Source organism: Myotis lucifugus, unplaced genomic scaffold (genome assembly GCF_000147115.1).
Source record: "Myotis lucifugus unplaced genomic scaffold, Myoluc2.0 scaffold_23, whole genome shotgun sequence".
Taxonomy (NCBI): Eukaryota; Metazoa; Chordata; class Mammalia; order Chiroptera; family Vespertilionidae; genus Myotis; species Myotis lucifugus.
In genome coordinates, this window is record NW_005871071.1 from 4350471 (window position 1) to 4375523 (window position 25053).

At 37.2% G+C, this 25053-nt stretch overlaps 1 protein-coding gene across 1 annotated transcript in view; it reads left to right on the forward strand.

The window, feature by feature from the left end:
- Positions 1-14431, forward strand: part of WDR72 (WD repeat domain 72) — a 181897-nt gene extending 167466 nt beyond the window's left edge. The window contains 2 exon segments of the mRNA XM_023751593.1: positions 7316-7420; positions 12873-14431. Coding sequence (XP_023607361.1) covers positions 7316-7420; positions 12873-12928 — 161 coding nt within the window. The 3' untranslated portion in view covers positions 12929-14431.
- The last annotated feature ends 10622 nt before the right edge of the window (positions 14432-25053 follow it).

Here is a 25053-nt window from a genome sequence, read left to right on the forward strand (position 1 = left end):
GAAAAGTAAGATTTGGTTTTAAAGATTTTTTTGCACCATCGCCAAACATCTAGTGGATGCTTTTCTATGCTAAAGATTCACTTTGTTTGTTCTCAGGAGTAGTAGCCTCAGTCCTTTCTTGGTCATCTTTTCATAGGGCTGCCTCACACTGGCATTGCAACTACCCAAGTATCTCTCTGAAGCTGCCCTGATATCTTCTGTCCCTCAATGAGATTGGACACTGCCACTTGTAATAAAGTAACAATCTCACTTAATTCAGAAAGTGCCTCAGAAGTTCTCATTATTTACTACAAGGGTAGTGTAGTAGCCATTTATGCTCCTAGTATCCTGTTCAGTGATATATTGAATGGTTGGTTGGTGTTGGATTCTGAGCTCACAGAATATCTGTCTCAGGGCCAGAAAATGTCAAGGAGGTTGTGCTGTCCAACTGTCTCATTTTATTAATGAAACTAGAGGCCTGGTGCATGAAATTCATGCATGGGGGAGGGGGGTGTCCCTGAGCCTGGCCTGCACCCTCTCCAACTCTCCAATCCAGGACATCCCTCTTGCAATCCGGGTCTGCTGGCTCCTAACCACTCACCTGCCTGCCTGATCGCCCCTAACCACTCACCTGCCTGCCTGCCTTATCGCCCCTAACCACTCTGCCTGCCTGCCTGATCACCCCTAACCCCTCTGCCTGCCTGCCTGATTGCCCCTAAGCCCTCTGCCTGCTGGCCTGATCACCCCTAACAGCCCTCCCCTGCTGGCCTGATTGCCCCTAACCACCTCTGCCTTGGCCCCCGTCACTGTGGCTTTGTCTGAAGGAGGACTGTACAACCGGAAGATGTCTGGTCTATCCGGTCTAATTAGCATATTACCCTTTTATTAGTATAGATTCCAGGAAAGTGAAATGACATATTCAAGGTCATACTGTTATGAGTATAGGTGGAATTAAAAAAAACAAATCTTCTGGGTCCTGTTAATTGAGCTTTCTTCCAATAAAACCAACCACTCCTCAACACACGCATACACCCAGGAACTCAGAAGTTCCTCTTTATAGTAAAATTATTGATACTCATTTTTGTTTAAAATAATACATATATTTAGGTGCTAAACAATGAAGAATTATATTTTCCATTCAGAAATAAGGCAGACAGGGTCTCCCTCATTTTGTAGACTGTTGAAATTAATAATAGATTTGGGGGGATGTTTGGATATGTTTGAACTATAACCTAGGCCTGACCTTAAGAGTTCTCCCTTAAATTACAAGTGAAATTAATCATTGCTTTTTAAATTCTTAGGAATCCTTGTTAGTAGTTTCACTCAGCTATTTCATAAGTACTCCGAATACCTGCCTTAGGCTAGAGATGCACTTGCTTGTTTATCGGCCTTACCAAAGCAGTCCATTGTTCAAACACCCTGGATAATGGACGAAATTTCTGTACCTGAGAGGCATAAGCTGTGTTTTAAAAGATTTAGTAAATAATTAATGCCTCTTTCTCATTCACATTTATCTTCTCCTAAATTATTTGGGTGATCTAGCCATTCATCTCACCTATAGACATTGGCTATAGACAGATATTTTTTTCCTCAGACTATATACAGTCAATAATTTGATCCAGTCCCAAATTATTTAAATACAATAATTTCAATTCTATACACCTAGTAAGGATACCAAAATAGTATTTATTCCTCACAGTATTTTGGAAAGTTTATTTTTTACTAATTAAAAAAACTGTCATCCTTAAAGCAATTTATACTAGAAAATGTCATCCAGAAAATATTCCATATATTATAATGCAGGAAGATAGCAAAAGTTTACAAGTCTAATGTTAATTCATCTTGCTGAACTTGTTCATAAAATAATTATTACTTAGTTATAAAGAAGGCTTAGATATTTTATTAATTCTAGGGATCTCTATATGATTTTTCCTGTTTCTAATCTATGCTGAAGACTGAAAGTAACCTGATGTAGCTACTGCTATTCAAATAGAATCAAGAGGTCCTATCACTTGATTATCTCAGTATAGATATTTTTAAAGTAGGGATAATACGTATATAGCTCTTTAGCTAGATTTGTTTTCCTGATAAGACATCTGTCCAGACAGAACTATTCTGTAAAATAAAGTCAATTAGGGGCCCGTTCAAATGACATCTCCTTTGTTTATAAATTTGTATAAATCACTTAAAAAGTATTTTTACTGATTATACCTCCATCTAACTTAAAATTTATTGCAGTCTTTTGTGGTCTGTGAGTATTGCATTAGTATTAACTTCTACTTGAACTTAATGTAATTTTTTTCTTTTTCTTGTAAGCTTCTGGAAAGATTTTTTTTTAAGTTGATTTCATACTGACTCCTTAAGATTAGGAAGAGACCTAAATTATCAACAAGGAAGTGATCCTCTGGGCCACCATATTGAGCTAGTAGACTTGAACTCGGGACTTTGATTTCTTTCTTTCCCCTGCTCATCCACAAATCTTAGCAGTCTTTTAGTCTTTCTTGACCTCTGAAAACTCTACATTATTGTTAAAGTGTGATTAAGATTTTTGTCTGAGTTTTATCTGCTACTACAGTGATACAGTGATTTATTCTGTTTAGTTGACCAATATTTCAAACTGTTATATGTTTTTATTAATGATTTTCCTATCAGTATCTACAATACTTCCAAAAAGTCCATACATGTGATGAATGGGATCTATTTTTAAATCATATATAAGTCATTGTATTGAAAACATTATTTGGACTGCAGATTTTATTCACACTGTAAATGATATGGATTTTTAACAAGGGCTCTACATATACTACATACTGGCCTAGCTTGGAAAGACAAGTTACTATTTGTGAAGGAGATGGAGATTTTTGTCAATGCTCATCCTCTTGTGGGGGTGAGGGCATATTTCTTGGAGTTGTTTGCTGCCTAGGCCTAGCCACCTTTAAAAGTTAATACCATCTATTTGCAAATGAGTTGAAAAGGAAAGGGAATTTTTAGGGGTTAACCAAAATCAAAATAGAGACCAGAGAGAAGTGAAGGAACATAAATACTGTTGACCCTGTCATCACATTTTTATAGTAAATTGTTCTATAGAGCCTTTGTTATGCAATCTTCTGGTCTTCTGGATATATATATATATATATATATTTATATATTCCCATTGATTTTTAAAGACAGTGGAAGGGAGAAAAGAGAGGGAGAGAGAAAGAGAAAAAGAGAGAGAGAAACATCAGTGTGTGAGAGAGACACATCAGTTGGTTGTCTACCGCATGCGCTTGACCCGAGCCTGGACGGAACCCAGGTACATACCATTGAATAGGAATGGAACCTTCAACCCTTAGGTCCACAGGCAGAAGCTCTAACCTTTGAGCAAACTGACCAGAGTTTGTTAGGTATTCTTAAATTTGGTTTAATAATTACTAATTTCAGCCCAGTCAGTATGGCTCAGTTGGGAGCATAATCCCATGCCCCAAGATGTCACCAGTTCAAATCCTGGGGCACATGCCCAGGCTGCTGACTGGTACTCAAGCTTGATCCCCAGTAGGGGGCCTGCAGGAGGCAGTTGATCAATGTTTCTATCTCACCCTCTCCCTCTCCCTTCCTCTAAAATCAATTTTAAAATTTACTGATCTGATATTGTCTACAGTTGAACAATTCATTTGTTTAGGATCTAGAATTATACTCATTAAACACACACCCTAATCAAACACATCCATACAAAGTGCATGGACTTCTCCCTTTCTATAGCTACCAAAGATATCACAAAGATATTCAGAACACTGGCCTTTCAGTTGTCAATATTTTGAGGTGTGTGATGAGTAAATGGAAGAGCCTTACATCTTTAGTAGTAGAACTGTCAAGGAGAGTTCATTTTTTTGGCCCCTGCCTCCCAAATGCAGACTATTTCAGAATCCATTACAGAGGAAATAAACAGTTGATTTTAAGTTAAGGATGAGCCTAGCAACCATTTGAACTATATTGATGTCAAAAGTATCTCTTTGCCAAGCACTAAAATGCATCTTCAAAAACTACTGAAAATATCCAAGAACTTTAGTGATGAGCTACAAATGGACTTTGGTATTGATAAATAAAAGTCAATATGTATAGTGAAAGGACAACTTACTGTGATAAATGGGCCCACCATCAGTAAAGATCAAATTATTGACTATCTAGGGCTAGGAAAAACCTGTCTATAACTAACTTCTACAGGTGAGAAGAATTAGCCACAACAGCAGTTCAGAAAAAGCTCAAACAATTCATTAAAAATACAAAAGTAGGCAGCAACATTTTGTTAACAAATATATTTGTGGCATTAGGCGAATATGTTTCTTTGGTCATACCCAGCCAGGTACACAACTTTTTCTTTTGCCTGAATGAGCTCCCATTCGGCTAATCGTTTTTCCTATCAAGAAGATCTAATTCAAATTTTACTTCCGGATTACCCTCTTGCAGGGAAATTACCTCTCCATTCCTTAAAATCATATCACTCTTGAAATATTCTCTCTAATGCTCCTACTAGTTACTTTTCATTATACCTCAACTAGATCACAAGTTGTATGAGGGCACATAAAAAGTGCTTTCATTTTTTTACCCCTCATATTGTCTAGCAAGGAGCTCTATCCATAATAAGCACTAAATCAATAGTTGTTGATTTCATCATTTTGGAAATGATTCATTAGAGAAGCCTTGGTCACACATCATGTCAGAGTTTAATGATGAAATATCACAGGAAACACCCAAAAGAACAATTGCAAAGATTAGCCTCTCAAAAAAAAAAGTAGAATGGTGGTAATTAACCTTTCCAATACCTGTTGTTCCCCATTGACAGAGTGTAGGTATTTCTTCTGCAGTAAATTTAATTGGAACCTCTATAAACTATCCAGTAAAAATGGCAAATCTCGTACCATCTCAGATTTGAAGCTAAAGTATAATGAAGCAAAATATCTGAAGAATAGCTTTCTCAATTCTCCATTCTCCTACCCCCACACAAACCACACCCTTCAACATCAGTGGTGAAGAAAAAAATAGCTGCATGGCTCCCACCCCTGTGAGTGTAATGAAGCTAAAACCTTTCTGGCTTTCTTGAGATGTCAGTTCATCCTGGGCCACTTGATTGCCACGAAAAGTGTTTGCAGGTATTTACTTTGCTGTTCTAATACCATTCTCTCTTCCTCTAGAAGAGAACAGAGTTTTATTGGCTGAATGAATGAATGAATGAATGAATAGGTGAACATTTTAAATTATGAAAGAACAGTGTATGAGGTGATAAGGGCTATGCATTTGCCCAAATAAACACAGGTTCTACCTCATTAGCTGTTCATAATAGATTTCCTTATATGATTAATTCCCTATTATAAATACTAATATCAGTATTTTAGAAAATTAGCAAGATACATAGAGATAAAAATTATTAAAACAGGCCAAGAAATCTTGACCAATGTCATATTGTTCTGCAATTTTGATGCATTTAATTATCCCACTGAAACAGTTCACAAAAACCTTTGGATTCAAACATAATCTGTAAGTATGATCTAAACTGGGGGAAATTAAAGGCAGCTACACCAATAACGACTTAGGCCATGTGTGTCATGTTGCTCCTTTCAAGTCACAGACGAACCCACCCCACCATTTTTCAAATAAGCATCCTTCATACCAAGTGGGCCTAAACAAGAGACAGTTGACAGTAGTTTAAAGCACATATACTCTCGGATCAGGAGGACAGCTAGCAGGGCACCTCTGCTTCATTCATTCATTTTGCAAATCCTTTAAGAATACCTTCTATGGCCCATGATATACAGAGGTGAATAAAACAGGCTACCTACTTTCTTTTTTTTTTTCAAAAAATTCAAATGTACAACATGAAAAGGTTTTATTCATTTAAAATCAGAATTTCATATATTTTCCTCATAATTTGTTCTCAAACAAAAGGTTTTAGAGTTGCAGTGAATCCAAACTCTGCTGGCGCTTACACAGAACAGAGTACTGTCCATTCTGAGGGGTGCTGAAACTGGGGGACCGGACTCTGTGGATCAGAAGTATGTTACTAGGCTCCTTCAAAGTGTGCATATGTGAGCCTCAGGCTGTGATCGCCAACACAATGCATACACCACACAAAAACAAACAAACAAGAGCACTACTAAAGCTGCTTTGGACCTGGCCGTTCCGCTGTGCCACTCATGGAATGTGTGAAGTAGCCTGGCCTCAGCCTCTGCACTTGCTCTCATCTCCTAATGGAGGTTTGGGAACAGTGTCCCCGTACGTTCCCCTGTGCCAACAAACGTGTTATTTCATGCGTGAGTTATAAATATATATTTTCTTTATTGCATTTATTGCTTATAAATGTCTCGTGTGTTATCAAGACCTGAGGAGGCAGTGGTCGTGCTTGCCGCGGCCATTTGGAAGAGATAAAATTCCAATGTAGTAAAAAATATACATATTTATGTTGTTTGACTTCAGAGAAGTGTGACAATTTATATTATTGTAGGCTTGCTTTGTTTCATCATTCACTGGGTTTTCCTCATGAAGACATGTCCAGTTTTCCTGAGATATGATTCAGTGAACAAATGTAATATGGAAATATGTTTCTTATGGAGATAATTTAGACCAAGTATTACAACCTGTGGGAAAATGTGGAAACTTGAGTCTATGTTTTCTCTAGTGGAACCAGTGGTGGTAATGTGCTTATAGGAAATTTTAGGTTCCTGTGATAGCTTCTGTTTCTGTTCACAATTCCTACTCGGAAAATAATGTCTCATGACAAGTTTCCTGGAGACCTCCCATGGAAAATACCAGCCCTCTTCATTATCATGTGCAGTGTATTCATTCTATATTTTAAAAATTATTTTATAGGGCTTTTTTAAAGATAATTGGTACCGTAGTTTTTTAATTTGATGGAGAACCACAATGTATGAAAAATGTTCATCAGCGGTGATTTGTGCGACAAAAGGAACCATTGCACCAGCGAAGCACTGGTCTTTCTAATTGACTAGCCTGATGTCCCTCTCTGTGTCCTATTGCCATTAATTGACTATATTGTTTTAGATTTATGCATTAAAAATACGATTTCTACTTCGAAGGGATCACTTTGTTACTTTGTAGCTTTTAAGCTGATGCCATGAACTTATTTTTCTTCTAAGATAAAGTCTCATCTATAGATTTTTCAACTAATTACATGTCTGCCAATACATACTTAGAGGATACATTTTATTTCAATTTATTGTTTGTGTTTACATCATGCGTCCCTGGAAATCACTGTGGAACTGAAAGGAAATGTTTTAATGGTGTTTATTACTACTTTTTCATCACTCTTTCTTTTCTCTCTCGCTCTCTCTCTTTCTAATAGCTTCAGCCAGTCTGGTCAAGCATGACAGCGACTCAAACTCGGCAAACTTCCAAGACACTGAGGACGTGCCTGACAGATGTGTCGTGAAAGAGTCTGAGAGTCCAGGTGAAAGCCATTTAAAAATAGTCAAGTATAAAATGATAAATTTGACACAGCTTTGGGGTCCTTGGAAGGGGGTGGGGAGACAGGACATTGTAATGCTGTTTTCTCTTAGCAGCTGCACTGTCAAATTAATGGTCACCTCCAGGGGTCACGGTGTGGGGCTGTTATCTTTTCCTCTTTCATCAAGAATTCAGTTGGAGGAAGTACAAAGGCTTTATGACTGAAAAGGAAGCTGACACTATTAGTTCATTATCATCAATTTTAGGCTAAACTGGTTAATAGAGGCAGAGATTGGAAACTGAAGAAATGGCAATATTTTAAATATTTCAAATAATAGGATCCAGCGGAAAGGGAGAATTAGGGACAAAAGAGACGCAAATTGTCATCATTACAACCTATTTACCTTTCTAAATACAAACAGGACTCTACCTGGCATGAGAGGATTTTAGCATAACAGTAATGGACTAAAGGATGTTGTCAACTGTTTAGAAAGAAAGAAAAAGAAAATAATAATCCTTCCCCATGCAATAAAATGTACCCAATGTCCAACTTACTTATGTTTGTATTTTCTTCGTAGAAAGAATAGACAGAAATGTATTGGAAAAATAAGACCAGAACACTGTAGCATAGATTTTTGTTTCCGTTTTTGTTATCTTTTGAAGCATGCCTAGTCTTAACAACTAATGAACTAAAAAGAGAAAAATCTCTGTGAAAGTTGAAGGGCATTCCTGGATCACTACAAAGCCATCAGGTGCTAAAAAGTACCTTATTATCATGAAGGAAAGAGTTAACTATCTTCCTCCACTAACATTTTTCTTTCCTATTTTCTCTGGCTGCTGGGTACCCTTTCTCTTCTCCCATCTTTGTGTGCTGATCCATGTATCAGATTTTTGATTCATCCTCTCTGTGGCCTGTCAGCTTAGTTAAGAGATTTCCAAATCTTGTAGCCTTCGCTGACAGGGGGCAGCTGCAAACAGTCCCCTGATCCTTCCCCGAGGAGAGCTACTGAGATTTAATTTTCAGCGAAAGGTGCAGCCTGCAATCTATGTCAGGTCCCCTAAGTCATCTCGGAACCCCAATAGGCCCGGTGGCGATGGCATTGTATTTCAGTCCCTCCACTGCACGAAGATTCCTCAAAAGATGGACTGCTGCCCTGTGTCTGCTCTCAGCCGCACTTCTGCTCTCCCGCAAACGGAGAAATGGCATCTTTAGCAATGACAGAAATTTCTCATCAGTACAGTAAACCCGTCCCCTGCCATATCTAAAAGACAAGTGTAGCTCTATCCTATTCTAAAAGGGAGAGGATAGGGGTAGCATTAAATTTCCAAAATAAAAGTAATTTAAAATCAACTTTTTGTTTTGACTCAAATTTTTAAACTGTCTTAATAATTGGTTTTCTATCAACCATTTGTCAGGCAGTTAAATCCATGAGGCATGTCTTTACCTAAGTGTTCATTGCTTTGGCAAGAATAGATTCACTTTATACCATTTCCAAAGTCGCATAAATTTCCATCATCCCTCTGTAGGAAATTGTAGTGAGATTCAAATATAACCTAGTCAAATCTGATTGATATAAACAAAAGGAGGTATCGAAAAACAGAAAGATTAATTAGAAAATATAGGTGCTGATAATCTTAACTTAAAAAGTGAGTACTGTCTATACATCAGACATCATTAAACTGGTAATAAAGAATGAATTACTCTGGCTTTTTCCTCTGTCCACTCCTGCATTTTAAGACATCTTGCCTTATAGGCCTGGAAACCTCTGGAGAGTTCACTACTGGTCTCACTGCCTTCCACTGAGAATTTGTGGCTTGGTTGTCATGGAGACATCGTATTTCTCCAAGAATTTCTCATATTGATCCGTGGCCAGGCGTAAATGGCCAAGCAAGTGTGAGGAATAAAGGGGGCTGGGCAGTCCTATAAAATGACCAGGGCTTGTGGGTTGGAAATAAGCTCATTGCAAACACTTAGGTAAAAAGAAAGACGCAGTTTTATTTTGTTTCAGGATTTCTTTCTGCACTTTGGGCCATTGTCTTCTTTCACTATGAACTGAAAGAAACTTGTTAGTCACTTGTCATGTCAGATCTTTGGCGCTTGTCCTGACACAGCTGTCAGCCTTCCAGCTCCGTGCAGTTCAGGGACACACAACAAAGAGGCAATGGCATGAATTATTTATTGCTCCTTGTGTGGATAAAATTCTGTGATAAGAAATTAAGACACTTCTGACAGAGGTGCTTGTTTAGTAAGAAAGATTTTGATGAAAGAGTGCTTTTTTTTTGAAGTATGAGCATTGGAGAAGCAAAATTCTTAAAACTGAACATGAAGGGAGATATGTGAAATTGGTGGCATAGAGGGACTTTCTTGACCTGTGTAAATATGACTGTCTACTTCTCAATGTCCAAAAATTAACTTCAAACTTTTAAGTCATTCAAATATTCAAACTATTAAGTCATTCAGGTATTCAAACTATTAAGTCATTCAAATATAAGGACTCCAAAACTAGAAATATTACTTTAGTGACATAGTTAGCTCTATTTACCATGTAAGAGGGTGTTTAGCCACTTTTGTTAGAAGAAAAAGAAATTGGGGGGTTTAAGTGATAAGCTTTGGTAAGGTGTCTTTAAACCAATACATGTGCTTCGGTAGCTAAGCTTATAATTGTATTCGTATATTTGTTATTCCTTGTATAGAAGGAAGTGAATTTAAATCATGAATGCATCATTCCTACCATTTCACCTAGAATATTATCAATAATTTAAAATTTCTTTTAACATTTTCATTTACGTGCAAAATCCCCCAGTTACAAAATTGAATGTGGTCAGTCTTTAAGCTTTAATGGATAGTGAACTTATATAGTTTTATCTATGCAATTCTAAATGACTAACATATTTATTACATCATTTTTTTAATGAATAGACCCATTTTTGGGACAGCATATAGAAAATGAAAACAAAAAAAATCATTTTCCCATTCAAGCACAGTTGAAGAATATTGTCTCATATATTGTTCTTTTCACATAAAGTCTTTTCTTTGTAAATCCTCTAAACATTTCACTTTAGTTCTTCTAGCTTCATATTGCTGCTACCCACTCATTTGCACATGCAGAGTGCAAAGGGGTATTGCTTTTTTAAAAGGTGAACTCGAAGTTTTTTAAACATTGATAGAACGTTTAAAATGTTACTACTAAAACCACATTTTTAGAATTTATATAAGACAGTAAGATTGACTTCGTGAACTGACTATATTTGAATACAATGTTGAACTTCATCCGTAGAGTGTTATTTTTCCGTGGACATCACTGCTCTCTGGCACTGGGGAGAGTGGGATGACCGTTGGTAAATGGGAGTGGGAATGTGCGTGTAGGTCACGATTTAGAGGTGTGGTGCGGTGGTTGTTCAGCTGGTCTGCAGAGCGCTCTACCTGATTCATCATGCCATTGTGATCTCTTGATTGGTTCAAGCTGTATAGTACTCAGGTGAGTGACTGCAGTCCATTAAGGTTGGCAAAGCAACTTTAGACCAGAGCGTTCTTGTTACTCTGACTCTGCTAGTGAACCTGGAGGTCTTGTCTGATAGGTTAAGGTCTCCCTCCGCTGTGTCTTTCCTTTGGAATAATTCATTAGCAAAGAGTTTTGCCTCACAGGTGAATCCCAGATTGAAGTTTCTGCCTTAGAGTCTGTGAAGTCTACTTTCTCCTTCACTGGCGTTTATACATCCCTGAAACCTGTGGGAATAACTTGGATGTCTAGTAATAGAAGCATTGAGACCATATCGTGAACTTGCAGCTCCCTTTTTTTGAGATTTTAGGGCTGTTAGGCTTTCTTTCTTTGGCTCTTTAAGGCCTGGTTGCTTCTGAATCTGAAAGATGCTATCCCCAAAATAGTTGTTTAGTCCTTCGCTCATTAACTTCTTGTTTTCTGTTTCATGCAGTGATTAAAGCTCGGTTCCCATTCTCAGGATATAAAAGTCTTCTTGCTGCTCATCTTTGCACTCATGATGATAAAAAATTTAGTGTGACATTCACAATGTTTATCCGAGTGTTAATGAGAGACCTTGTGCTTTTATCACCTTATTGGCTTGGAAAATGAAGAATTTTACTTCCTGGTGCACTTAGGGATAGTACACATAAATATAGCTTCAGCTGAAAATAGTAGTGGCAATAGAGAAAGTACCAAGAAAGCATTCAGACAAGCATTTTCACGTCATTCTGAAGTAATTTATAATCAGCATGCATTCTGCCGTTAATAGAACATTTTAGTGATTTCTTATATAGCACATTATGTGTGTAGATTTATATACATCATTGTCAATCAATATAGCATTTGCATGAATCTGATGAACAAAACTAGATTTCTCATCGTTTCCAGGAGATACTACATTGTGAAGAGCTAAAGTGGATTTTTTTTTCTTTTACTATTCTGGCTCATGAATCACCAGCAAAAATCAGGTAACAGAAAGTAGGACAGATTCAGGACTGGAGTGTTGGAGATGGCTGATGATGATGCATGAAGCAGAAAAAATGTGGAATGTGTGAGCAGCCCATCAATCATAGCCATCGAGAACACACTTCTTACGGTTGCTGCTAAAAAAAAAAATGTTCTAGAAGGAGTAAAAACAATTTCAGTAGTAAAAAACATTTAAACTCTTTCTAGTTGTGTTTAAAATATTAAATTTTTTTAGTTACCCAAAGGGAAACATTTAAAGCATTACCTAATAACTTTTAAATAATGTAAAATTTCTTGACAAATATATTATTTTATGTAGCATATATTATACAATATAGAATATGGTTTAACTAAACCAAATAATCAGGTTTTTGAGTTTTTGCCAGTAGGAGTGGGAGTTAGTATGTATGGTCACGTCACTGATATAACTGTGTTTAGAAGTAGTTAACTAAGGCACCGTGCTCCAATTAGTTTGATAATCAAAGTAATTGAAAGCAAGTGATATATTTTAGACTGCAATAACAATCATCTAAGTAGTCCGAGAAATAAATGTTTTTCTTTTATTCTATAATTCAAATCATATTTCAACTAACATTTAAACATTTGACCCTAAAACTGCAATTGTGGGCTTTTCTAAAAATAATTCAGCTCCTTGAAATTTAAGAAAAATTGCTAATTTCTAATCTGTTTCATCTTGTTGAAAACCTTCAGCTTTTTGGCAATGAAAAAACAACCTATATTAATAATGTGTGTAATTAAAATATACCTGGAACCTGGTTTATAAGATAACAATATTGTATTATACTAATATCTTTAATATAAATAGAAAAATGCAGAAATTATAGATAATTCCTTTTTTTCCTTCCTTCCTTTTTCTTATCTTCCTTTATTTATTTTCTCATTCCTTCTTTCCTTTCACCCTTCCCTCTCTTCCCCCCTTCAACACCCTCTTCCTTCCTCCTTTCTTTATTTCATCATATAATGCAAGATAATCTGTTTTCTTTTTAGGTGAGCCAAGGCATCATTCATGGATAGCAAAGATGTGCTTCTGCAAGCTGTGCTAAATGAAATATCATCTATAGGAATTGCATTTGGACATATTAAGAGATCCAAAACATGCCATTTGTTTATCGTTGTATGTATGCTATGTTGTTATTGATCAAGATATTTGGTTGTAGTAGATTTGCTAATACTTTAGCCAGAGTATATTGAAAGTGTAATTACTGATAGAAAATATCCAAATTTATCTAATTTTAGAAAACCATTGTCTAATTCATTCTATACTCCTGTTTCTTACTTTTATTTTAATATTTTCAACAAGGAATGTCATCCCACAGACATAAATTTAAACACCATTTTAGATTTTCTTCCATATTTTCAGTTCCTGAATTATATAATAAGCAACATTAAAACCACATTGCTTTTAAACAGTGTAACACACAATGCTTTTAAATTTAATGTTGCTTCAATGTATTTAATCTAAACTTTACCAAATTTGTTTGATTTGTTAGGTTAGGACATTTTGTTTTAGTAGAAGCTTTAATTCAGATCAATCACCCTGCAGTAAATCTAATCCCTAAGGATGAAATGTTGTCAACAAATAGCCAGTTTCAGTTAGTCATCAATTAGCCCAAATAAGTGATACCGTGTATAATCGGGACCAAACTTGTGCAGTTAAGTTGGATTTCTAATAACATAGAAGCTAATGTCTCCAGCTAAAGGTTGATCTTGTTGGCTATGTAGATGTGAATTTGGGAAGGGGACCATACTTATAGCACATCACAATTGATCCTTATGGAGTATAAACTCTTGCCAGTCTTTTCCCAGAAAGAAGCTTGACTAGCAAGAATTCTTAAACTAAAATATGCAAAGCAATATAAATAGGAACAGACATAAAGTGCTCATCTATTAAGGCCCTTGGTGATCTGATCTATTTGCTGTATTGTGTATTATTCTCTTTTCAAAGAAGAATAAAAATAAATTTAAACCATTGCCAAATTTAGCATTTTTTTAGGTCTAAGGAAACCAATACTGAAACCTTGATGAATATTTTATGATGTCCCTAGCCATAGGAAATTAGAACTGACATAATCCTGACATTACTAAATGAGATTTTTAAGATTTTTTGGCATCATTTATAGATGCTAAAATTAATAATTCATATTACATGGCTAATTAAAATAGTTTATCAATATGAATTCTGGAGGCCAACACCAACAACTATCAAACATTTTAATTCCTAAAAATGTGACTTTATATAATACTCCCTAATATCCATGTGCAAGTTATTAATCAAATCTAGTCTCTTTAAAAATGATTTTTTAAATATTGACTTACATTCAACATTTCAGTAATTTCTGTGGTAAGGAGAACTTAAACTAGCAAGTTGTCAGACAGTTATTTGGATCAACCACGTGGCAACCCTAACCACAGCTTACAGCTCAAAAGTTGATTACGTGTCTGTCCTTTTTGATAGCCTCGCCTTAAGTAACCAGTGGGTGAATTGTATTAGTGAGCAAACGTGTTTGTATCCAGAGTCTTCCTTGTCATTGTAATAATTCATTAAAAATTTTCTGACAATAATCTTGGTGATATTTATGATTATATATTTCCCTCCAAGGAATATCATATTTTCCAATTCGCAGGTAGGAATTCTGTTCTTCATTGTTGAGTTACACCCGGGCTATCCTAAGGAGGACAGAGTCTGGAAAGAACGTAGGTTTCACTGCCACGTGTCCGGGCAGCGTGTCCCTGTGCTTCTCAGAGCCTCACTTCCCCGTCCACGTAGAGAGCTCCTCACAGGGTCTGTGCGAAGCCCCACAGGATGGGCCATGGGAGGCAAGCTGAACACTGTAAAGTCCTTCAAATAGAAGGTGAAATGTATAGCATTATCATGTACAACTATAGAGGTGGCCTTCGGCCTGAAACATTCTGTTGCTATTTTAGAAAATAAGTTAAGGCTACTTTGAACAAGTCACATTAGAAACATGATAAGAAAACACTTTGCTAAATAGTACCATTCTATTGAGTTGGGGGTATTTTGGGGTAATTTTTATTTCCTTGTGCATTTTTCTCCAATGTTCTGCTCCTTTTTTAAACCTCTTATAATTACTCAAGTGAGTAATTACTCAAAAAATAATGTTTCTCTTCAATCTTTAGAGGGCACATTATAATAATTGAATTTTTAAAAACTGAGTTTTATGCCATGTGTTTAAAGTGAAGGCTCAGAATGCATTAATCCAATTGATTTTTAAAGTCTTATTTTTACAGAATGGACCATTCATGCAATTTTTATATTGCAGACATTTTGATTATATGGTTATTTAAAAGCAGTGCTCTATACCCTGTGATTCTCCACAAAATGTTGTTTTACGTGTAAACTGCCCAAAGTTTTATCTCATCACGTAAGGAAGTCATTGCTTGGTAAATGTGCACATAGGCAGCATTGTAAAATACTCCCAAAAGTAGCTGTAACCAAAAAATTGCAAAGTTAAAACTTCCCTGAGTAGCTATCTTTCTGATGAAGTTCCCCATGGCTGCATGTATAGTGAGTGGTTCCCAGACCACTTTGCTGTGACTTCATCAACAAGGACACAACAGATGGCACGCAGGAAAATATATAAACTGGAATTAAACAGTTTCCCAGGGCAGGGCTCGGGGGAGGCCTGTGCTGGCACAACTCCTTACTCCTCTCACCTTCATTCCAAGCTTCTCAGATCCCATCTTTATTTAGAATTTTGACATCATTTCTTTTCATTCAATTGATTTTCATTAATATTACATTTAAATATATCTTGATAACTGAGTTTTTTTGCCACTCCCTAGTCTTAGACCCTATTTATTAAGTCTGGGGAAAATTTACCTTTATCTCAAAAAGCAGACTGCAGATAAGTAGACTTACCATTGCATCATTATGAGCATGATTACAATGATACAAATGGTAAAGAATCATTTTTAATACCCTGTGAAAACTAAAGCCACAGACCACTGCAAATGTTTGACATGGCTTCTGTTGGAGTACAGGGGAAATATATGGTTCTTTCTTTTGACACTGTTTCTCCAAGTGCCTTTTTTTTTCATTGCACAGAGTGTATTTTTCTATCAGGAATTTTAGGGATCCTTCAGCACATGGCTGATTTAAAGGCAGCAGTGATTTCTTTTCTTACTCAAGGATACAAGGTTTTTAATAATTAGTACAGATTTAGTACAATACTGCACCTAAATCTGCAAAGTGCCATATGCCTGCAAACTGCCAATATTCATAACATTATGCCACAGCAATAATTGGTTGGTCCAAGCTCACAAAACCTATCATCTATTCACTTAACAATCATTTTAATTGCTATTATCTATGAAGTCATCAATCAGCTTTTCGATCTTGCTCGTGTGTTTCCTAGGGAGAAAGTGTTTTCACACAGCCTCAGTAACTGAGCTTGGTGGTCTCAAATGATGCCATCTCAGATAAGAGGACAGTCTATGATGTGTTCTTGACATATCACAAGTTTCCTTTAGACTTTAAAGAGATGTCCTGATCATTCTGCAGTGGCCATCACATTTCCTATCAGAAGTAACCACTCTTATCTACATCAAAAGAATTCTTACATTTATATTATCTCCATTTACATCAATTGATAGTTATAATTAACTGAAGAAACATTCTTTAATTTTCCTTTTCTATGGTAGAGCCTGCCGGGAAAGCAAACCACAACAACAACAAAAACCCTATAGCCCAGTGACATTAGGCGTTTTCATCCTGTCTGGAGACAGTCACAGCCACAGGGATCAAGTTACACTTAGGACTGTTTTTATGATAAGGAAGATTTTATTGGATCAACCTCTATTTCACATAATCAGTGTATTCCCACCAATCATAGCAAAACCATTTGGTATAATTTCTGCAAGAACTTGAGACAGAAAATGAGGTGAAAATAACAAATACTATCATTTCGATTGTCATTGGCATAGTCAAAATAAAAAAACGAATTTGGGGATTTCTAAAGTATGTCTTCATAGAGCATATATATACTGCAATGCATTCCTGTCCAGAAAGGTGTTGGGCTTTGTGTGTAGTCTCCCTGCCATGTAGGTGGCAGCAACACTCAAGGCTAGAAATGTTCTTTTAGATTCTCTTAGCTCTTGCCCAAAGCATATTCTTACAAAAAGTCTTTGTGGAAGAGAAAAGGCTTAAAGTGTACAGACAAATTTCTCTATGTCCTCACATATCTCTAAAGCACTATTTTAAGGTTGTGCGAAAGTGGTTCCCATGATGTGAAAACATTCATCATTCCCCTTAATACAGAAGTCATATTCTGCTCTCGTACACGTTGGTAATATTAGGTTTCTGTTTCTTTATTTACTAGGATCTTAGTTCTTACCGTTTCTCAGGCTAAAGCCTTTTTCTGATGAAAAAGGAAGAAAACTGCTTCAAACCACTACCACCTGGGAAATAGTAAAAGTCTGTCCCTTTATTCTTTGTCAACAACCAAGGGGCAGAGTATTTAGTAAATGTGGACAAATTTTCCTTTAGTCTTCCAAATGAAGCCATTTTCCCTGATTGTCCTAACTAGAGGTGACTGCATTCAAGTTACTGCTATGTGCAAATCAAATGAAGTCCAAGCAGAGGCCCAAGACACCTGAGAGTCAAGACAAGCAGGCAAGGCACCCTGATGCACAGGTGAAGAAGATAATTAAATTCCTAGGTCTGGGAGGTCATTGAATGGTTTGGGGAAGGTGAGGATTCTATCTAATATCTTTCACTCTAGTTTTTAATACTCCTCACTTCTTTTGTCCATGTCCTTGATCACTTTCCCCTCATATCTATATAGTTTTTTGCATTATAGGAGGCATTGAAGATAGAGTCTAAAATACAGTCATTGCCGAACCGGTTTGGCTCAGTGGATAGAGCGTCGGCCTGCGGACTCAAGGGTCCTGGGTTCGATTCCGGTCAAGGGCATGTGCCTTGGTTGCGGGCGCATCCCCACTGGGGGGTGTGCAGGAGGCAGCTGATCGGTGTTTCTCTCTCATCGATGTTTCTAGCTCTCTATCCCTCTCCCTTCTTCTCTGTAAAAAATCAATAAAATATATTTAAAAAATAAATAAATAAATAAAATAAAATAAAATACAGTCATTGTGTCTAAGCTCCTTCACTTTCTTACTAGCTATTTGGCATTAAAAAGGCAATTTCAAGCTTCTGGTCAAGATGGCAGCACAGGTAAACATGGTATTTGCATTCTCTCACAACCACATCAAAATTACAATTAAACTACAGTACAAACATCATTCAGAACTACATGAAATCTAAGCTGAATGGAAGTCCTATAGCTAAGAATATAAAGAAGAAGCCACAGACAGACTAATAGGAGGGGCAGAGGCACAGAACAGGCTGGTCCCACACCCATGTTAAGTGGTCTAGAAGACGAAGGTCCCCCTAAGCAGTCCCAGACCCACACCTGGTACCCCAGCCCAGGGTTCCAGTGCCAGAAATCTAGGGTTTCACAGCCAGACTTCTGGCTGTGAAAGCCAGCAGGGATTGTGGCTGAGTGAGTCAAAAATTAAGAATACACTAATTGAAATGAAGAATACTTTACAGGAAATCAACATTAGAGTAGACAAAGCAGAGGATCAAGCCAGCAAGTTGGAAGATAAAGAGGCAGAAAATACCCAATCAGAACAGCAAAAAGAAAAAATTAAAAAAAAAAATTAGGATAATTTAAGAAACCTCTAGGACAGTGGTTCTCAACCTTCCTAATGCCGCGATCCTTTAATACAGTTCCTCATGTTGTGGTGACCCCCAATTGCATTGTTACAAATTGAACATAATTAAAGCATAGTGATTAATCACAAAAACAATATGTAATTATATATGTGTTTTCCGATGGTCTTAGACGACCCCTGTGAAAGGGTCGTTCGACCCCCAAAGGGGTCGCGACCCACAGGCTGAGAACCGCTGCTCTAGGACAAAGTCAATCATACCAATATCCACATCATGGGGATGCTGCAAGGTGAAGAGAGAAAACAAGGAATGGAAAACTTATTTGAAAAAATGATTAGAAACTTCCCTTACCTGGTGAAAGAAATAGACATACAAGTTAGGGAAGCACAAGAGTTCCAAACAAGTGGAACCCAAAGATGCCCACACCAAAACACATCATAATTAAAATGTCAAAGATTAAAGACAAATAGAGAATCTCAAAAGCAGCAAGAGAAAAACAGTTAGTTACCTACAAGGGAACTCACATAAGACTGTCAGCTGATTTCTCAACAGGAATTCTGTAGGCCAAAAGGGATTGGCAAGAAATATCCAAAGTAATGAAAAGTAAGGACCTACAACCAAAATTATTCTAGCCATCAAAGCCATAATTTAGAATCAAAGAACATATAAATTAGCTTCCCAGACAAGGGAAAGCTAAAGGAGTATCACCCCCTAACCAGTATTACAAGACATGTTAAGTGGTGAAGAAGAAGAAGAAGAAGAAGAAGAAGAAGAAGAAGAAGAAGAAGAAGAAGAAGAAGAAGGAGGAAAGGTATGAACAATAAAATGACAATAAATGCATATCTATCATCCACATGTTCATTGCAGCATTGTTTACAATAGTTAAGATATGAAAGCAATCTAAGTATTCATCTACAGATTGAGTATATACAATGGAATATGATTCAGCCATAAAAAAAGAATAAAATCTTGCCATCTGCAACAATATGAATGGACCTAAAGAGCATTGTGCTGAGTGAAAACAAGAGAAATGAACAAGCATAACAGAAACAGACTCATAGACACAGAACAATTTTGACGGTTGCCAGATGGAAGAGGTATTTGAGGGAAGGGGGGAAAAGGTGAAGGTATCAAGAAGTACAAATTTGTAGTTACAGAATTGTCATGAGGATCTAAAGTACAGCATAACCAATAATATTGTAATTACTATGTATGGTGTCAGATGGGTATCAGATTTATCAGGGAGATCACCTCATAAGTTATATAAATATCTAACCACTGGGTTGTACACCTGAAACTCGTATAATATTTTACATCAACTGTAGGTGAAAATAAAAAATCTATACTAATAAAAGGGTAATATGCTAATTAGACTGGACATCTTCCAGACATCCTTCTGGACGTCCTTCTGGACAAAGCCATGGTGGCGGGGGCCAAGGCAGAGCAGTTAGGGTAGTTAGGGGGATCAGACCGGCAGGGGAGAGCAGTTAGGGGGATCAGGCTGGCAGGGGAGAGCAGTTAGGAGGATCAGGGTGGCAGGCAGAGGTGGTTAGGGGTGATCAGGCTGGAAGGCAGAGGCAGTTAGGGGTGATCAGGCAGGCAGGGGTCCCAGATTGGAGAGGGTGCAGGCTGGGCTGAGAGACCCTCCCCCCACCCCCCGCCCCAGTGCACGAATCTCATGCTCCAGGCCTCTAGTATATATATTTAAAAAGAAAAGTAGTTTCATGGAATACCCTAAACCTCAATTTTCTCATCTATACATTGGGACTAATTATTCTAATTTCTCAAGCACCATATTATGTACTATTATTATTGAATATAGTATCACAAATAATTGAAATTACTACACATACAAGAAATACCTGATTATAATCTTAACTATAGACCACCATATGGCACTTCAGTGGCTGAGCAAACTTTTCACTCAGATTAGAAAGAGCAGCTTGGCATAAACAAGCTAAATAGGTTGTTTTAATAAAAGTTTCTTCATTTAAGATGTTTCATGTTAGCTGAATACTCCCAGGATCAAGAGCTAGTTTCAAAGTTTTCAACAGTTTATTTAAAAGACAAAGCTTTTAATAGCTCAGTGGGTAATAATAAATAGTAAATAGCTTTAATTCTGGGTCCTGAAAGATAATTTGCTGGGAATGTTTTATGTAAATTGGGACAGGTTCTATCGGTTATATACAAAATGACAGATAGCGTCCCTCTAGATTTTTATCAGTCTTCATATTATCCGATGACCCTAAAAAGCATGTTTCTATAGCTTTATATGAGTGTGATGAAAGAGACCAAACCAAAATACATAGGTTCTAAAGAGATACCCTGAAACTTAGAAAGTCAATGAATGAGCTCCTGAAAAACTGTGTGTAAAGCAGTGTATATCCCATTCTGTCTTCCCACTGAGGATGGTATGTATCAAGAAATGTTTTCCTATTAGACAAAAATCTGGAAATGGATGCACTGAGTGAAAAAATCTAACTCAAGAAAGGGTTATAGTGGGGGGTGACTGTGGCATCAGGGGCATCAAACATCTGAAGAGGGATGCTCATCTTTATTTTTATTTTAATACATCCTGGTAAAATATCTGCCTCTGCTTATGTCCCCTTCTTTTCCCTCTCTCTAAGTGGAGAGAAAGAACATTGGTTAGAAAGAAGGAGGAGGAGGAAGAGATGGAGACGGAGGAGGAGGAGGAGAAGGAGGAGGAGGAAGAGGAGGGGGAGGTAGGAGAGGGGGAGGAAATAGAGAGGAAGAGGAGGGGAGGGGAAGGGGGAAGGAGGAGATAAAGAAAAAGGACAATATCAATGACTATGGAGGTTTTCAATTGAAGTGGAAAATTAAAGACATATTCATCTCCACTCTCTTCTGAAGTTCCAATGAAACAATGGGATAAAAGACATAAACCCAGACAAAATAGAGAATGGGAAAAGGAATAAAAAAGAAAAAACTTAAAAACTGGAAAGCAAATAAATGCCATAGGGTATAATGCCAAGATATGAACTGATTGGTGTTACAGAGCTCCTTAAGCCTAAGAAATTGGAGTCAATTGTGATCTCTTTAAGTGGGGGTATAGGTGTTACTGAAACAGGAAAACTATAATAATAAAAGCATAATATGCTAAGTGGACTGGACCGCCGAACGACCTGCCGGATGTCATTCCAGATGTCCTTCTGAACAGAGCAGCGGTGGAGGCCAAGGAAGAAGCAGTTAGGGGAGATCAGGCAGGCAGGTGAGCAGTTAGGGGCAATCAGGCAGGCAGGCAAGTGGTTAGGGGCAATGAGGCAGGCAGGCAGAAGTGGTTAGGGGCAATCAGGCAGGCAGGCGAGTGGTTAGGGGTGATCAGGCAGGCAGACGAGTGGTTAAGGGCAATCAGGAGGCAGGCAGAGGTGGTTGGGGGCAATCAGGCAGGCAGGTGAGTGGTTAGGGATGATCAGGCAGGCAGGCGAGTGGTTAGGGGCGATCAGGCAGCAGGCAGGCCTGTGGTTAGGAGCCAGCAGTCCCAGATTGTGAGAGGGATGTCTGACTGCCAGTTTAGGCCTGATCCCGCAGGGATCCCTGCAGGATCAGGCCTAAACTGGCAGTCGGACATCCCCCGACGGGTCCCGGATTGCAAGAGGGTGCAGGCTGGGCTGAAGGTACCTCCCTCCCATGCACAAATTTCGTGCACTGGGCCTCTAGTTTAAAAGAAAAAAATAATATTGTTGATTCCCACCTCCATTTCCCTACCCAACTGATGTCTGGAGGTTCCCTCCCTGGACAGGCGAACAGGAGGGATTCTGGACTCAGGAAACCAGTACCAGGTAAGGGTTGGGGCATCATCCTGAAAATGAAGGATGGATAAAAATCTGCACACTGATGGCCACACTCCTACTCTAACTCCCTTCTGCTTTGCTTCCAAAATGTTGATAACCATTCTTATTAACTCTGGACAAAAGGCATATAATTTTTTTCTGATAAAAAAAAAGACTGAGGCCAACAAGCTCATGAAAAGATGCTCAATATCATTAATCATTAAGGAAATACAAATGTAAACCACAATGAGATACCACCCCACTCTCCGTAGGATGGCGACTATTAACAAAACAGCACCACAGAAAATCACGAGCCTTGGTGGGATGTCAAGAAACTGGAACCCCTGTGCACTGTGGGGATGTAAAATGAGACAGATGCTATGGAAAATAGTATGGTGACGCCTCAAAAAGTGCAAAACAGAATTATAACCCAGCAATTCTACTTCTGGGTATATTTCCAAAAGAATATTTGAAAGCAGGATCCTAAAGAGATATTTGTACATTCATGTTCATAGCAGTATTATTCACAATAATCAAACCCAAGTGTCCATCAACAGATGAATGGGTAAACAACATGTGGTATATTAATTCAGTGAAAAATTATTTAGCCTTAAAAAGAAAGACAATTGGAATACATGCTACAACATAGATGAACCTTGAAAATATTATGCTAAATAAAATAAGCCAGGCACAAAATCACAGATGTTGCACAATTCTACTTATATGAGGAACCTAGAGCACTCAGATTCATAGAGACAAAAAAAAATGAAATAGTGGTTACAAGAAAGTGGGGGAGGAAGAGGAAAAGGAGGAATGGGGAGTTTTTGTTAATAGGAAAAAATTTTATTTTGCAAGATGAAAACATTCTGAAATCTGTACAACAATGAGAATACACTTAACACTAGTGAACTGTACACTTAAAAATGATTAAGATAGTAGTACATTTGACACTATGTGTACTTTACCACGTTAAATTTTAAAATATCACCCTGAGAAAAATAGATCTACAGATGCTGACCACACAGGCTCCTCCACCCAAACTCATAGCCAGATAACCGGATAGAGCAGCCCAGCTCTCTAGCCTGCCCAGGAACACAAAGTATTCTTATGCCTCGCCAGTTGGAAAGCCAAATATCAACAAATATATGAAGAAAGCTTCCAATATGAAAGAAAGCGAACAAAATAAAGGCAATATACATAGTTTCTTATAAGAAAATTCTAAAACATCTATAGTTAATATAATCATGGAGATAAGATAAAAAATTATCTTAAAGAAACAAAAATAGGTTACAATGAAGAACATTCACAAAGTTAAAAATATGGGTAGCATTCATTTATTCAATCCATCACATCTTTTTTTCTTCAATTTCTATTATGTGCCAGGCACTAATCTAACCATTGAGAATACAGCAGTAAACAAAACATATATACACATACTCAAAGGCTAGCAATTTCTTTTTCAGAAAAGAAAGTTTGAAGATATAATTGCAGAAATCTCCCAGAAAGTAGAAAATAGGAGAAACAATAAAAAATTTTAAGGATAAATTCAATTAGAGAAAGTCCAATATTAAAAATAACATTAATGAGACTTCTAGAAAGAGAAAACCTCTAGAGGGAAGATATTATGTAAAATAAAACCTGGCAACTTTCCAGAAGTGATAAAAACAAATTCCATATTAAAAGAACCGATGGTGTGCTCAAGAAAATTTATGAAAAAGACCTACATCGAGGCACATTTTAGTGAAAGTTCAGAACACTAGAGACAAGGAGATGGTCTTAAAAACTTGAAAAAGAGGAAGTGAACTTTTGCCCAGTAAGAATAATAGGGAATCAGAATGGCATTTACTTCTCAATTGCAATTAAGGATGATAGAAGAAAATGGAGCAACGACTTAAACATCCTAATGAAAACTATTTCCACTCTGGAATTTTATACATAGCCAATCTATATCCTTTACTCTTTCTTATAAAACTACTGGAGGGTATGATCCAATTTCAAGATGGAGTAAAGCAAGAAAGAGCAGCACACACAACATAGGAAAGTAGAAAAATTCCCCAGAGAATGGCAAAGATAGATTGCACGTCTACTGCTGTATACAGGGCCAGTTGTAGCAAGGAGTAGAGGATTCCAGGAGAGAGGTCTCCCGGATAACAATGAAACTGGGAGATTACCTAATAAGTCTGGCTGTACTGAGAGTGATTTCAGAGTGCTGTTGCTGGGATTGGTAATGAATTAGTGACAGGTATTGTGTATGACAGAAAACTAAGCAAATAAAAAGAGAGCGAGAAGAAATGTAATCATACTGTATTATACGGTCCAACTGTGAATAATACAATAATTTTTAGAAAGTAATTAATACTCTAACAAAATAAGAGATAATAAAAGTATCAGGAGGATGAGAGAATTGTGAGGAGAGTGGGGAATGGGAAAAAGGAAAGCTAAATCCTTATCTCCTATAATTCAATAGAATGACTACATATAGAATCTACATATTATATAGAGAGAATGAAGAGAGAGACAGACAGAGAAGAGAACTCAATTAACCTAAAATAGTGAGTAAATTCCAACTTTATAAATTTTGCGACAGCCAGTGTTGGCATACTAAATTTATTTACCAAAGAGTTAGCTACCTGGAATCTTTGAGTGTCTCACCTCTGCTTGCCCTGTCTGAGGTCTCTGGTTATTG